At 38.0% G+C, this 15,624-nt stretch overlaps 1 protein-coding gene across 2 annotated transcripts in view; it reads left to right on the top strand.

The window, feature by feature from the left end:
• The window catches only part of PRKG1 (protein kinase cGMP-dependent 1), a 788,657-nt gene that overhangs the window by 391,541 nt on the left and 381,492 nt on the right, over positions 1 to 15,624 (top strand). For both annotated transcript variants that reach the window (XM_069980327.1, XM_069980326.1), the window contains exon 3: positions 543 to 656. In XM_069980327.1, the coding sequence (XP_069836428.1) occupies positions 543 to 656 (114 nt within the window). The remainder of the gene's footprint in view (positions 1 to 542; positions 657 to 15,624) is intronic.

The raw sequence follows: 15,624 nt of genomic DNA, 5'->3' as shown, positions 1-15,624 counted from the left end.
AAACTGGTGAGGACATCGGTCGTATTTGGCTGATATCGGCCGTTACGGCTGATAATCATTATGTGTGATAGAAGACAACAATCAACTGACGTGCACAATGTTGGCTGATCTTTGTCTTTCAACAGGCTGAAACTCCAGCGATCAGCCTAGCAACGATCCACTGCCATCGCTCTGTCTCCTACGGGCAGCCCGAGCGATCTGGCAATTGCCCAGGCAGCCCCCCCGAAGCTCCCTCCCCCCCCCCGGCTCTTACCCACTCCTCTTTGCTCGCTGTTATTATACACTGCTGCAGTGGGAGGGGGAGAGGGGACCAAGCGAGCACTGATCTAGCACATTGCTTTCTACATCGCCCTGTGTAAAAGGGGCTTACGTGGCAATATCACTAGATACAGTATACACCCCACCTCTTCCTGTTGACGTCACTTATTTTTATTTCATGTGACCACATGGTTGGCTGTTATAATCAATGGCCTCCAGTATATGTGATGAGACAATTAGTCATATTTTTATGCATTTATTGACTCTTTCTTTCTATTTTCCAGATGGCAAGGTAGAAGTAACAAAAGAAAGTGTGAAGCTATGCACCATGGGACCAGGAAAAGTATTTGGAGAGCTTGCTATACTCTACAACTGCACCCGTACCGCAACTGTAAAAAGTAGGAGTTTTCTCCCTATTAATTGTCTGCACAGTTTGGTGTCGCTAATGCCTTGTAAATATTTTATGCTCTCTGGAAGTACAGAGGGGAAATCATGTCATTGTTATAAACAAGATACATCGGTTTAATTTAAACTTTTATTTTCGTTCCAGAGTTAACGGTCTCTTGTAATACTGTTGTGCATTTTTACATCTTTTTATGACTGTTATCTTGTAGGAATACTGATCAGGTTCTCAAATTAGAGAATGGTTAATGTATTGCATTTAGCGTATGTCTAGGGCTCTAAAATGTACAATTATTGGTTATTGTTTTCCAATAAACTGTAAATGGGAGCCTGATAGACATAAGGAGCTTGTCTTCATTAGGAAAAAAAAAGGATCTGTCCATGGGCTCTGCCCACTTAGAAAGACAACTGAGCTCCAAAGATTGTTTAAAGCGACTCTGTACCCACAATCTGAACCCCCAAACTGCTTGTACATTTGGATAGCTGCTTTTAATCCAAGATCTGTCCTGCGGTCCGTTTGGAAGGTAATGCAGTTATTGTCATAAAAAATACTTTTAAAATTGCAGCTCCGTGCCCTACGGGCGTATCTGTGCCCTAACTTTGCACCACCCTTCCGTCCCTCCTCCCCACCCTCCTCATCATTAGGAATGCTCCAGGTAGATTGCCTCCTATTCACCACCTGTGTTACCACAGCACATGAGCTGGATCATTAAGACACCTATGCAATGTTCAAACAGGAGTAAATGTTCCAGTGGCATTCCTAATGATGAAGAGGGTAGGGAGGAGGGGCGGAAGGGGCACAGATACGCCCGTAGTGCACGGGGCTGCAACTTTAAAAGTAATTTTTTATGACAATAACTGCTTCACCTGCCAAACGGATCGCAGGACAGATCTTGGATTAAAAGCAGCTATCTGAAGGTACTAGTGGTTTTGGGGGGGTCAGATTGTTGGTACAAAGTCGTTTTAAAATGTTACTGTCATTTAAAAAACACTTCTGACATGTCACGCAGACCTGCAACATCCCTGGTTAAATTTGAGACTTATTTTAGAGAAATGTAAAAACGTATTAACCCCCTCAGGTTAGGGATACTTGATAAAGACCTGTGAGCTCCAAACATTGCATTTCTGTTCCAGATTGTGTGAAATAAATTATTCATTCAACTACGGATGCTGTAGGACTTTTCTACTTTTTGTAGAAAAAGTGCCCACATCTGGGATTGTGGACCCTCCAATATGCACCCATCTACTACGATGGTCATATTAGATAAAGTTCCTTGGTGCTGCTGGACTTTCATTTTGGTATGTTACGAAGACCTGTCAAAATATTTGAACAGTGAGCCCGCTACTGATCTAAAGATACAGCTGTGCAAAGCGGGAGGCCACGCGCTTAACTCGCTGGCTCAACGTTTAGTCTGAGCAAGCCTGTGACGCAAGCTAGCAAAATGGATGAGGGTATTTAATGACATAGTCATATGAAGTGGATGAAAGTAATGCAAGGCAAAAATAACGAATTGATTTTTTTCCTGGGCTTTTTTCCAGGTACATAATTTACATATTGCTGCTATATTTCTTTTAGACATACAAGATTCATATAGGAAAGCAAGAACATGTTTTATTTTTTTTGTTTTTTTTTTACTTAAAGAGATTTGCTCATGAAAAACGTTCATGAATGTCTTATTAGAAATGGCTCAACCACTGGGACCCCCATGGATCACAAAAACAGGAGTCCCATATCCCCCCTGGTTGAATGTAGTAGTGGTGTTACAATATGTGTGCACTGCTGCTCTGTTTAATTCTATGGGGCACGTGAAAGTAACTGAGCACTGTACTCAGCTGAAACATAAGTATTTCCAAAGTAATAAAAGTTTCACAGTTTAACATTATGCCTAAATGAAGAACAGTTCTTGTAAATTGCTCTCGATAAGACAATTTAAACAAAACCAGGCTAGGGATAAAATGTTTACAGAGAAGTCTATTTTTTAAGCTGAATACACTGATATTTCAACCCATTTTATTATCTCTGGAGGATAAGCGTGTTCGGAGTCAGGTTGAGTGATAAGTGCATTCCTTCAGGTTTCTGAAACATTACAAAACAATACGGCCTGTAAGGACTAAACAAACACTAACATACAATAACACTTTAATAAACATCTATACAGAGATGTTTACAAATACAGAAATATAGATTACATTTTGGAAGCTTTGCTTTGAAAAGGAGGCAATACAAAATACAAAAGGACGGCTACAAAATTGTCACCTTCAGGCTATGTTCACACAACGCCAAAAATATTGAAAAGGCGGCCGATTTTCATTAAAAAAAAAAAACATCCGTTTAACTGACTACAATGGCAATGCATTGAAGTCAATGAGAAGACAGACATCCAATGCACACAGTGTATAACATAATCATTATTTTCGGACGTCTTTTGCAAACAGCGGACGTTTTTTTATTAGCAGTTTACACAGTTTCCTTTAATCACCTTTCTTTCTCCGTCTTTACCATTAAATTCAATGGACTTTTCAATTAAGCCGGACCCAAGTTCAATTAGTAACCCCAAACTAAAATAATGTACAAACACCAGTCATTGCACTAAGGGGAGGCCAGGCTGCTAAAAAATGTCCGTTATTTTAGACTCAAAATAACAGACGTCATTTTAAACGAAGCTGAAAAACGTTGTGTGAACATAGCCAAATATACCATATTACATTTTTGGACCCCCAAATCTGTTCAGTATAACATTACAATGTTATGAAATCAATGATGATATGAGGTCAAATAGTCAATTCTTTTTAACAATTGCCTTTATTAAAGTATAGCACAATACAAAAAAAATATATGCCACAAAAACATCCCCACACACACATAAAAAAACTGGTTATTTTAATTCAATTTAAGAGTTTCTATGAAGAAGGAGATTAAACAATGAGATTATAAACAGGAATGTGCGTGTGACTATCATCATGAGGTTTCTGAATAACAAAAGAAAACTTCTCCAGCTCCGTAAAATGCAATTCTTTACTGTAAATCACAACATAAAACCGACGCTTTTTCGGAAGCCTCATAGCATTTTTAATCATGGATATGGCAATCATCCTGGTGTGTGTAACAGACAAGAGAATTGAATTTTACAGAGCTGGAGGATTTTGCTTTTGTTTTTCTGTACATACACCCAAGGATCCTTGGATATTCTTAGATGCTCCATTCACCAAAGTGGAGATGGACTGATTACATATCCAATAGAATGCTGACACTTCACTTTTCACTTTACACATTTCATTTGTCCCATGAAATTAATAGGCTACGTGTAGGATCAATGATCGCTCACTTCGATTGATTGAGCCTTGTAAAGACTCTGCAAATGAGCACTTATCTCACTGATTGATGACTGTTTGTGGCACTACATGTAAAAGGGTCCCAAGGGTTCATGTATACACTCCAATATACTTTCCTATTCTTCTATCAGACTCATATATACAGTATTTTCCTGCGTATAAGACTACTTTTTAAGCCAGAAAAATCTTCTCAAAAGTCAGGGGTCGTCCTATATGTCGAGTGTCGTCTTATAGGGCAGTTGCTGAAAAACTTCAGGCCTGGACTGGAGAATCTACAGTCGCCGCATATGGTGGTGGTGGTGGTGGGGGGGGGGGCTCAAAAACGGCCACATCCCCGCTGTATGGGCAGAGCAAGCTGCAGGTGTCTGAGGTAATGAAAAAAGAGATACTGTAGAGTGCCGCTGTGCCCAGAAAAACACACCTCTTTCTCTGCCTCTCAGATCTGGTTGCTGTCTGATGTTTTTTATTAATTATTATTTGGTGTGCATTGAAAGAGGGGTAGTCTTATACGCAAAGTATATCCTAAACTCTGCATTTTAACTGGAAAAGTTAGGAGTTGTCTTATACGCCGGAAAATACGATATATATGGAGGTATAAGCATTTCATATAAAGGAGACTAGCTTTGTATATATGGAAGACATTTATGAAGAGCTGCATGCAAGTACGATGGTCTTAAATAAAGGCTCATCCCACCCGGCCCTGCGGCCCTGTGCAACAAACCTACACCTGTTTCCAGCAGGTGTAGATTTGCATTATGATTTACGCCAGCTTCAGGCACAGAAGAAGGCCACGTCTTCTCCTTGGCTTTCTGCGCCCCCCCCCCCATGCCCATCCATTAGGCAAGCAGGGGATACAGCAGCTGTACGTTAGGGAGAAAGGGCATATCTGGCATAGGCCCTGGCTATAGCCTTAAAGGGGTTATCCAGCGTTACAAAAACTTGGCACTTTTTACCCTCTCTTGTCTCCAAATTGGGTGGGGTTTGGAACTCAGGTCCATAGAAGTAAATGAAGCCTAATTGCAAACCACACCTGAACTAGTGCTGGATAACCCCTTTAATAAATCCCCTCCATGAAGTTTACAAGAGACAGTGTATTGAAGCTGTGAGGCACTTAACAAAGGAGCTGTATGTCTTTCATGTACAAGACTTGTTCACAAACCCTAATTCATCAGATCTACCAGAAAGAACTCCACAGAACTGTATTGTTGCTGAACTTGTGCAACACATCTAGATTCAATAAGATTTATGGAATCCATGTGTGTAGCATCTTAATGGAGATTTGCAACACTAAAGCACAGGATAGATGATAATGGCAGATTTTCAAAAACCCCACAAATGGTTTAAATACCTAAGATTTACAAGGTATAAATCACTGTTTTCTTTCCATAAATTTAACACAAATCATGTAAATGTTAATGGTAGGCAAGGGTCACAGGCTTGGTGTACATTCCATGTCCAACCTGTCCAAACGGTTTCATCTCTTTGAAGATACAATATTTTAGATGTTATCTGACATCTTGATTTCTCTCTGAACTTTTCACCTCACTGAAGTAAAATTTCATGACTACATGTGATTTTTCTAAAAGGAAAGAAAACATTGTCTCTGCCAGGTCTTTTAACATGGATTATTTTACATTCAGCTTACCATTGACCTCAGCCAAGCCTGTTTATATTTCCGTGTGGTCCAGCTTCTACAGGTGTGTGGCCAGATTTATTGCTATGGACTGTATATACAGTTGATTCTTTTCTATTATGATAGCATACCGTTCTATAAACCTCATGCTTTAGTTTTACAGTTTGGGAAATGTTTATTCTTGCCTACCAATAAACTCTCCTTTTTATCTGGGTAGCCAGTGGGACCTCAATGAGATTCTGTTTTCACTTGCATTAGTTGGGCTCCATTCACATTTGTCTTGGGGCTTTTGAACCACAGGTGCAAACAGTGCCCCACAAACTTATAATGGGGTTTGTAAGGGTTATTCAGGGCTATTTTTGTCATTCAAAACTACAGAACTAACAAAAGATGTGTCACTGGAGTTCAGAAGCCATGATTAACAGTGTGAAAATAGTCTTATTGGTATCGGGTTTTTATTGATTTTTGTCAATAATCTGTCTTGCAATAAAATGGATTCCATTTCCCAATCTGACTTAGCTATAATAATTTAATGACAATCAATAACATAAATCCTAGCAAATAGTATTGGATCAAGACTATTCATGACTATTGGATCATAAACTATTCCTAGCATATCTCGAAAAAAAATAGAGAACATGATACCAGATTGAAATAAGTCTTAGTCTACAGTAACATAGTTCAAAAAGTAAAAAAAAAATAATCCAGAAGGCAAAAATTGTTAGTACCAATTCTCTCATATTGAGGGCAAAATTTCTTCCAGATTCCAAATATAGCGATCAGAATAAATTGATATTTAATAAGCTCCTTCTAGTGGTAACTGCCAGTAAACTATCATTTATACAGTAGTTGTTTGAAGGGGTTTGAAGGGGATCAGATAGAAAAAAACACAACAACAATGATCGTACCCTTCTAAAAGAATATACAATTAATTCAGCACAGAATTAATTCAATTAATTTGCATAAAGCTAACACTTTTTGACACCAAAATGACGACCACCCAAAAACAAAAAAATGGTAAAAAAGAGAACGTTGTTTGAACATCGACTTAGACAACAAGGGGAATACTAAATCATGTTTCAGTGTAGACATCCACTTATAATTGTTATCTCCATGCAAGTTTTTCATGTCTTTTACCAGACAGTACAAATGTTTTTTCTATATTCTACTAACAAAGTATTTGTCAACACTGCTCTTCCTTTAGTTTTTCTCTTACCCGAAGCAGAATTTAATTTCAGTCCCTACCCGCTGTAGTACTGCTTGTCCAGCGAAGAATCTGCAGTTTACCTGACAGATGATATTGTAAACAATCACTGCGGTTGGATTTTCAGTGGTTTAGTGTTATTGTATGTCCATTTCCTTTAAAGCTGAAGTAGCGGGATATATTGAATCTCCTAAACTCCCTCAAGCATTTGTTATTGGAAAGGAGACTTTGAATGACACCTCAAAAATTACCTACAGCATAGAAAGGCAGCTGAGGGAAATCTCTTCCTTGCGTCTGAGGTTTTTGAATCCTGCAGTGGGAATAAGAATGTCCAACCTGTCATTGCTTCTAGGTATATAATGCAACCTATGGAGCTTGGAACAGGAAAAAACAATAAAGAAGAACACTTTTTAATATTCTTGGAGCCATCGTAATTGTTTATACATTGATTTAGCTATAAAGATATTGCGCTTTCAGATAGTATTCTTGCCATAAGTAATAACTTCCAGTTTTGTCTGACAGTAGTAATCTGAAAACTCGGATGCCTTTTTACTGAGATACATATGCCCTTACATATAGCTATATTTTGTTCCCATAAGCAGAAATGAGCAATTTTGCAGGTTAAGGGCCAGTTCAATTCTTTGAGTGGACAGCTGCGGAGAGCTGAGGTGCACAAGCTCTCCCATAGAGAAACAGTGTAACGCTGAAACAGGTGGGATTCCGGGGCGGAGAGTTTCGCCACTTTTGCTCCATGTCGACTGACCCTAATGCCGATTTGCCAGCAGTTATACTTTAGCCTTGGGCTTTGTTCCCACACAGTCTTTTTGCTCAGTATTTTGCATCCAAAACCAGGAGTGGATTGAAAACACAGAAAGGCTATGTTCACACACTTAAAATTTAGTGGATGGCTGACATTTGGCAAATGATGATGGCAAAAAATTACCATTATTTCAAAACAAAGGCCGTTGTTTTGAAATAATGGCTATTATTTGACATTAATTTGGCGGCCATCCACTAAATTTCATCAGTGTGTGAACATAGCCTTTCTGTGTTTTCAACCCACTCCTGGTTTTGGTTGCAAAATACTGAGCAAAAAGACTGTGAAGGAACTTAGCCTGATATTTAACTAAGACAGTAAAACTTTTTTAAGACAACCTAAAATTGCATTGAAAAGTGTTCTTTATGGGGATGGTCTTCTGAAAGAAAGTGGACGCTTTGAAAAATGTATGGTGGACAGAAAATCCATCACATAAGTCTGGTCTGGATTAGGAGGTCTTCTCATAGGCGATCCTTTGGAGAGGTTTCACTATATCTAATAACATATGGAACATCCATTGTCTGAAGTAGCAATACATTTATGAGTCAGCGAACAGGAGAATGTAAAATGTATTTTTTTTTCTCTGTTATATAATATTCCAAAAAATATAGAAATCCTTCATCACTATGATCCCACACTTACCAATTATAGGAACACTACTGACATGATCAGACATGAATAATTTAAAGTATAGCTATCTGGCTTGGAGGCTGACAAATAGAAAGATGAGTGTTTCATAGTAAACAGGTATATAAAAGATTCATTTTCAGGCTCTGTAGGGATCAAATCAACCCTGTGTTACAAGGTTTGCCAGAAGTTAAATGTATTGGCTCAAAAATAAAATACAAGTTGCCCTAAATCATAGTACAGTGACCCAGAATGGAGAGGGCTCAGGAAAGTACAGCACTATCAGCTCGCCTGGAGTGAGGCCATCACTGTGTACTAGGTAACACTGAAAGGGAAATAAAATGTCATGGAAAAGTTCTGGTCGAACACGTTTATTTTTACCAAATATAGGAGTAATATAGGTGGATTATGCTATGCATTATGATTGCTTCTCATTCTTCTTTAGCCGTCTCCTAACCTGTTTCTTTACACCTCCTTCTCCTTTAACGCTATTGATAGATCTTACGATAATTACTCAGTAACAAGCTTGCGTATAGTTTACAAAATGTTTATTCCTACAATCAGACTTCACAGCAGGCAGCAATCATTCTGATTATCTTAGCTCAATATAATGCTGGTTTCCTTTCATTTGCTTACGTATAGAGATGTAGCAGAGCTGAATATAAGGCTGGATTCATACACAGCTAGACCATGTGTATTTTATCTTATCATAGACTGGCACAACTTTACAATCTGATTTTTAAATACAAAGTACAATTGTTTAGCTGTGTTTTACCTGTGAATACCGCATGGCCAATAACTCTATTGCAAAACTATGTTTTAAATGGGTAGTCCAATGTGAGATGAAAAAAAATGCATGTGCTATAGAACCTATAATGCCTGCCTGCCCCAGTTCTGAATATGCCAAGATTTTTTTTTTTTTTAGTATTTACTGCTCTATAGACAACAATCATACAGCCACAATTGATATAGTAGAACTGGGTGCTTATAATATAGATGCTAAAAATACTTGCATACTTGTATATGAAGAATAATGATCCCTGATACATCCATACAGTAGTTGCAGATCCGATAACATCTTTATTGGATTCTTTAGTGATTTTATATTCAGTTGCTCTCATCCGGATCCATACTATGGATGTAATCTGAATGATGTACAGATACATCAATATTATAAACACTTTACCTAGAATCCAATCTGCATACTGCATCCACAAGCTTCATGCTGTGTATGTCGCAATTATGTTAAAAGTCCCATATATTAACCCTTTCAGGCCTTAAGGACCAGAGCCCATTTTTCAAAACTGAACTGTCTCACTTTATGTGGTTATAGTTCTAGAATGCTGTCACTAATGATTCAGAGATTCATACTATTTCCCTACAATTTTCTTGTGTAAAATGCCCCCATCTCATGAAAAAGTTGAAAAATTCGGATTTTTCTACATTTGAATTTGACTGTGTGACTAGGAGACTTCACTATCTGATTGCCTGATGACATAGAATAATACAGTGCTCATCTTCACCTGCCTGGCATTATGCCTGTTAGTGTTATAGCAGATCACACTAAGGGAGGCCTCTGGTTGTCATAACTAATATTGGGACTCTGTGATCATTGCTGTTGAACAGAGGGAGATTCCTCCCTCTGATCTTCCTTTAGATCCCGCAATGGCACTGACTGCAGCATCTATAGGGTTAGCTGCTAGGATCCGAACGCTTCTGTGTCTGTTTCATTCAGGGGCGTAATTGTGCATCCATTTGTGGTTACTCACAGCAAAACTGGACATATTGTTACTCCCATAGGCTATGTTCACACAACACAGAAAAAGAAAATCCAATTAAGGATCAAAAAATGCAGGACAATCACAAGTAAATATTATCAAAAACCTTTATTTAGATAGTTCATATTTGATAAAATTCATTAAAAATGAAGGGAGTGAAGCAGAACCAAACAGATGGACATACAAACAGTGAGGGGACATATAAATATACTTTATAGGATCATATATTGCACATGCTAATAAAAGTATGTAAAGTTACAGAAATACAGACAGCCTCCACTAGATGGCACACACAATGATGCAAACAACAATCAATGAAAGGTATATACTCGGGCAGAGCCCTGTGGAATAATAAAGATACTAAATAAGTATCACATACACAGTGAAATCACCAATAGATATTAGATGATTATGGGCAATGGAGGATGCCGGTATACCATAAAGTCCCACTCACCTACTCACCCTACGCGCGTTTCGCGTGGCTTTATCAAGGGATGGGATGCCCGAGTATATACCTTTCATTGAGTGTTGTTTACATCATTGTGTGTGCCATCTAGTGGAGGCTGTCTGTATTTCTGTAACTTTACATACTTTTATTAGCATGTGCATTATATGATCCTATAAAGTATATTTATATGTCCCCTCACTGTTTGTATGTCCATCTGTTTGGTTCTGCTTCACTCCCTTCATTTTTAATGAATTTTATCAAATATGAATAAATATCTAAATAAAGATTTATGATAATATTTACTTGTGATTGTCCTGCATTTTTTGATCCTTAATTGGATTTTCTTTTTCTGTGGTGTTTGAAGATGTTGGTGCATTTAGGACTAGTTACTTTGGTCATTTTTCATTTGTTTGTATTATGTGCACACAACGTAAAAAATGGAGAAAAAACATCCGATTTCGCTATTTAAAAAAAACGTCAGTTTTTGCAGCAATGTAACTGACTTCAATACAAATGCATTGAAGTTAATGGGAAGACGGACGTCCTAAGCACACAATGCATTGAAAAACGTCCGTTTTTGCCGCGGACGTCAAAATAATGAACATGAACATTATTTTCGGACGTTTTTTAAAAATAGCGGACGTTTTGTATTAGTTGTTCACACACAGTTCTTCTATTGTCACCGTTCTTTCTCCGTTTTTACTATTAAATTCAATGTATTTTTCAATTAAGCCACAACCAAAGGGCAATTAGTAACCCCAAACTAAGATAATGTGCAAACACCCGTCATTGCACTAAGGGGATGCCAGGCTTTGAAAAACGTCCGTTATTTTAGACTCAAAATAACGGACGTCAATAACGGAGTTAACAATATTCTCATAAGATAGGCCATATTAGTAAAATTGTAAAGTATATACAGGCTATGTTTACACACTGTTGAAATGACGGACATTTTTAACGTCGTCATTTAACAGCAAATAATGGCCTTTATTTGCCATAAAATTACATCTATCCAATAAAAACAGCCATAAAGTCTTTCCTTGATAAAGTTGGCAAAATATGTTTTAAAATTTAGTCTCTCAACTGTGAAACCAATAGAAACTAGTAGAAACCAATGTGACATGTATTACTAAGCATATACAGTACTTTGCTCTAAGACCTCATTAATGTCCAAGCACACAATTTGTACATGGATCACCCAGAGAGTGAGCTGCTTACATAGGCATCAATGCTATTGGCTGATCAGGTAATGTTCTCTGAGAAATTTGGAAAGTTATTTAAAATTTATAGTGATGTTAAATTAACACCATTGTGTCGTTCCCGTATCTCTTTATATTATAATGTAAATGCAATAAAGCAATAAAATATTCAAGACAAGCCTATCAGAACTATGAAATGAGACAAAAATATGAAAAGCCTTCATAATAGTCATTTAATCCACAGAGTGCTTTACAAATTCAACCTAGAAAGGAAGATAAAATATAATCCAGCACCAAATAGAACAAGGTTTTATTTCTAAATATGGCAAAATACAACACATGTTCCGGAGCAGAATTAATTTAGTAAACCCTCTTAATGTATAAATCTTAACTTTGGAGAAGAGCCACTGGAAGATTAGCAGGGGTATTTTGGAGGACTGAGACTCTTTGCTCTGGGCTCTTAATTCTTGTTTAACATTAGACCATGTTTCAAAGACCTATGTTTTATTCCCCAGCAGAGAACCGGTTAGATCATATTGCCAACACTGCTTGAATAAAAATGACACTAAGCTTGTTTTTAACACCCGATTCAGCAGAGCTGAATATTAGATACTATTTTAACAAAACTCTCAGTGTAGAATGGATTCTCTTTCTTCCTAGAATCCTTTTAAGTCAATGAAGTCTTTGTGAAGGATAGATTCACCTCCACATCCACATGTAAGTTAGCTAAAGGTAGGAGAGGATAACTCCAATATCAGACTACATGGAGTTTATCTGTTGTCTGTTACCATGGAAACTTATTTTTGTATAGGTAGACATTATCTTTAAAAGGGGATTTTTTTTATCACAATGTTAGCTGCTTTTTATCATTCGTTATTACCTACTGGTCAGTACATTATGGTGTTAATGTCTCTGAATATGTATTTGTGAGTTAATTCATGAAGTCCTAAGAAGAATAATGAGAATGCAGGGTCACAGAAGACAATGGGGGAAATTTATCAAACTAATTGCGCCTGTTATTAGTCTAATATATGTAGTTTGCGCTCAAAATAAATCTAATATGAATTTATGAAGCTTTTTTAGACAAGACTATCCAAATTAGATGCAACATTTTTTATTAGATTTTTTGTTGTTAATTAGATCGAAAGTGCGCCAGAATTCTTTTTTAGCTAAATTTATTAACTGCACAATTTTTTAAAAAGACGCATATATTGGCGCATCGCTACGTCTGCTCCGAACCAGGTGAATTTATTAGACTAATTAAAATACCGTTATTTTTAAGACATATTTACTATGCTATTAGACAATTTACATAAATTTGACTAAACACATTAGATTGGAAATTATGCCAAAACATCTTTGACAAAATCGTGCTTTTAGATTTGTTAGTAAATATCCCCCAATAAATTTTTGGGTCTGTACTCTATCTTTAATTTACAAACAGCACTTATAGTACTACTTTGGAATTGTGGTCATTACTGCGATCCATACACCTTTAGCCTACTATGAGCTACCTGAAATTCGATTGACATAGACTCCAGATGTTCTTGAAGGACTGGCTTGCACTTTGATCTTTATTTTACGCACTGCTAGGTGTTGCGCTTATTGCTCTTAAGCTTTTCTATACTCACCTAGCTGCCACTGGCCTCTGGCTGCTCCAGCCTCCTGTCTTCTTCCTTACTCTGTGCCTCTTCCTTCCAACACACAGTGGCGCTAGCATGGCACACAGAGCAGAGGTACAGAATGGCCTCTTGTGACCGCAGGCATAATGCTGCCTGTGGTCACAAGAGGGATTGATAGCATAAGGAGGCATTGTGTTTTCACGCTGTCAGTCAGGGCAAAACCCATTGTAGAACCCAGGGCAAAATCTATTTTTAAATATGTTATTACATAAGCAAAGTTAGACAAATTCCTAATGTACACTAATGTACACACGTATAGTGCTGTTTTCCTCAATTTAGTAGATAAGACAGGCTTCAATTTCTCTAAAAAAAAAGTGATATCCCGACCCCCTCGATATACCTGAAGGGTCCAGCAGGGGGCACAGTATATGTAGAAGTATATGTAGAAGTCTATAAGTAGAAGTCTATTTAGAAAGTATATGTATTGGAATCATCCCTGCCCCCACTTCCCGTGCATCTCTCCCCCCCCATACTGCCTGATGCCCTTACTCTAATCTCCCTCCTTTCCGCCCCATGCTGCCAAGTGCCACCATGCAGTGGGGTAAGCACTCCTTACAGGAAGTGAAATGCACGGGCACCAGGCAACACAGGGAGGGGCGGGGGGCAGGGATGATTACAATTCATAAACTTTCTATGTAGACTTCTACATAGACCTCTACTTCTATACTTCTACATGTACTTCTACATAAACTGCACACCCCCTGCTGGACCCTTCAGGTATATCAACGGGGTCTAGATGTCACTTTTTTTTAGAGAAATTGAAGCCTGCCTGATCTAGTTAATTGAGGGTAATAGCACTATATGTGTATTTTCCATGGTTAGTGTACATTAAGAATTTGTCTAACTTTGCTTATGTAATACCATTAAAAATATGCCCAGAGTTCTCCTTTAATTGTAGCACAGCGCTGGGGGCGGCTCCAGCACTTGTTGGGGGTTCACTAAGTGTTGGTACCTCCTTTTGATTGATAGGAGGATGGGCCTCTTGCAGTCTCACAGGTTGCACACGCTTAAGGTCAGTTCCTCATGTTAGTACACAGGAGATGATGAGATAGCAGAAGAATTTATGTTATACGTAACAGAAGGCTTAGGGTCCCTAGCCCTAATCGTAACCTAACCATTGTTATAATCACTACAATGGCACCAGCTATTTAGGGCACTTCCCCAGTTCTGATATGCTGAAATTCAAATGTTTTAAGAAATTCTGGACAAATTTCATTAGTTCAGAATCAGTTTGCTTATCTCTAGTTGTTAGTGGCTTGGTTATTTAAGTATATACTAAACCAGGTATGTCAGGGATTGCTACTGACAGGTCCTTATTAAGGTACATTGGATTAAATTCATGGCAATTCTTGCTTGTCCTGAAGTGGAGATGAAATGCATTCACACATTTTAGGAGCCTAAGGCTGCCTAGTGGCACAGTTGTTAATGCTGCTGCCTTGCACTACTGGGGTCTTTGAATCTAACCAAGGCAGCATCTGCAAGGAGTTTATACAGTGTGTAGCTTCCTTCAGGCTCTCTCTGGTTTGCAGAATGTGACAGATCTATACACTGTAAATAAATACAATATGCTGGTCCTGTTGTACGACACTAATGTGGCAGGCTCACATATGACAAATGAAAAATACCTGATTTAAGAAACGCACCATAAAAAAGTATTTGAAATTTGAGAATATTTCTAATAATTTCTTGTATTGCTCACAATACACATTCCAACTGCTCGGGGCATCAGCAGTTGGAAGGTATAGAGCTGTATGACTATTGTGAAGAAGTTCAGAATTTTTTTCCATTTTCCATTTTACTATCTATGCAGTTTTCTTTCTGGCCACTAAGACTTATAATAAGCTGACACTTTTAGCGCGTAGAGAAAACTTTTCAACGGTCTCCTCACTATCATCACACAAGACTGGTGACACCATGCCTGAAAAACACAACCATTAAATATCATATTAATTGTATTAATGTTGTTATGAATAAGATGTTTTCTCCCAGTGAGTGCTGGATTTTGTTCTTGTACCTACACTTGCTATTGCTTGACCTATTTCCACACACCACATATGGCTTATTTTTGTTTGTGCCCCAAGAACTCTCCTTTCTAACCTCCCGTTTGGGATCTAGTGTGAGCAGTGCGGGCTTGCTGTTACTCCCACGCCATATGATGTGATATATGCTTTCCAGTCACCCACTCTCCATTGCTGTCAGTGTTTCAGCAACATCCCGTGACTTGACTTTCCCACCGGAAATGA

The sequence above is a fragment of the Dendropsophus ebraccatus genome, chromosome 8 (genome assembly GCF_027789765.1).
Source record: "Dendropsophus ebraccatus isolate aDenEbr1 chromosome 8, aDenEbr1.pat, whole genome shotgun sequence".
NCBI lineage: Eukaryota > Metazoa > Chordata > Amphibia > Anura > Hylidae > Dendropsophus > Dendropsophus ebraccatus.
This window is presented reverse-complemented; position numbering and strand designations above follow the sequence as displayed.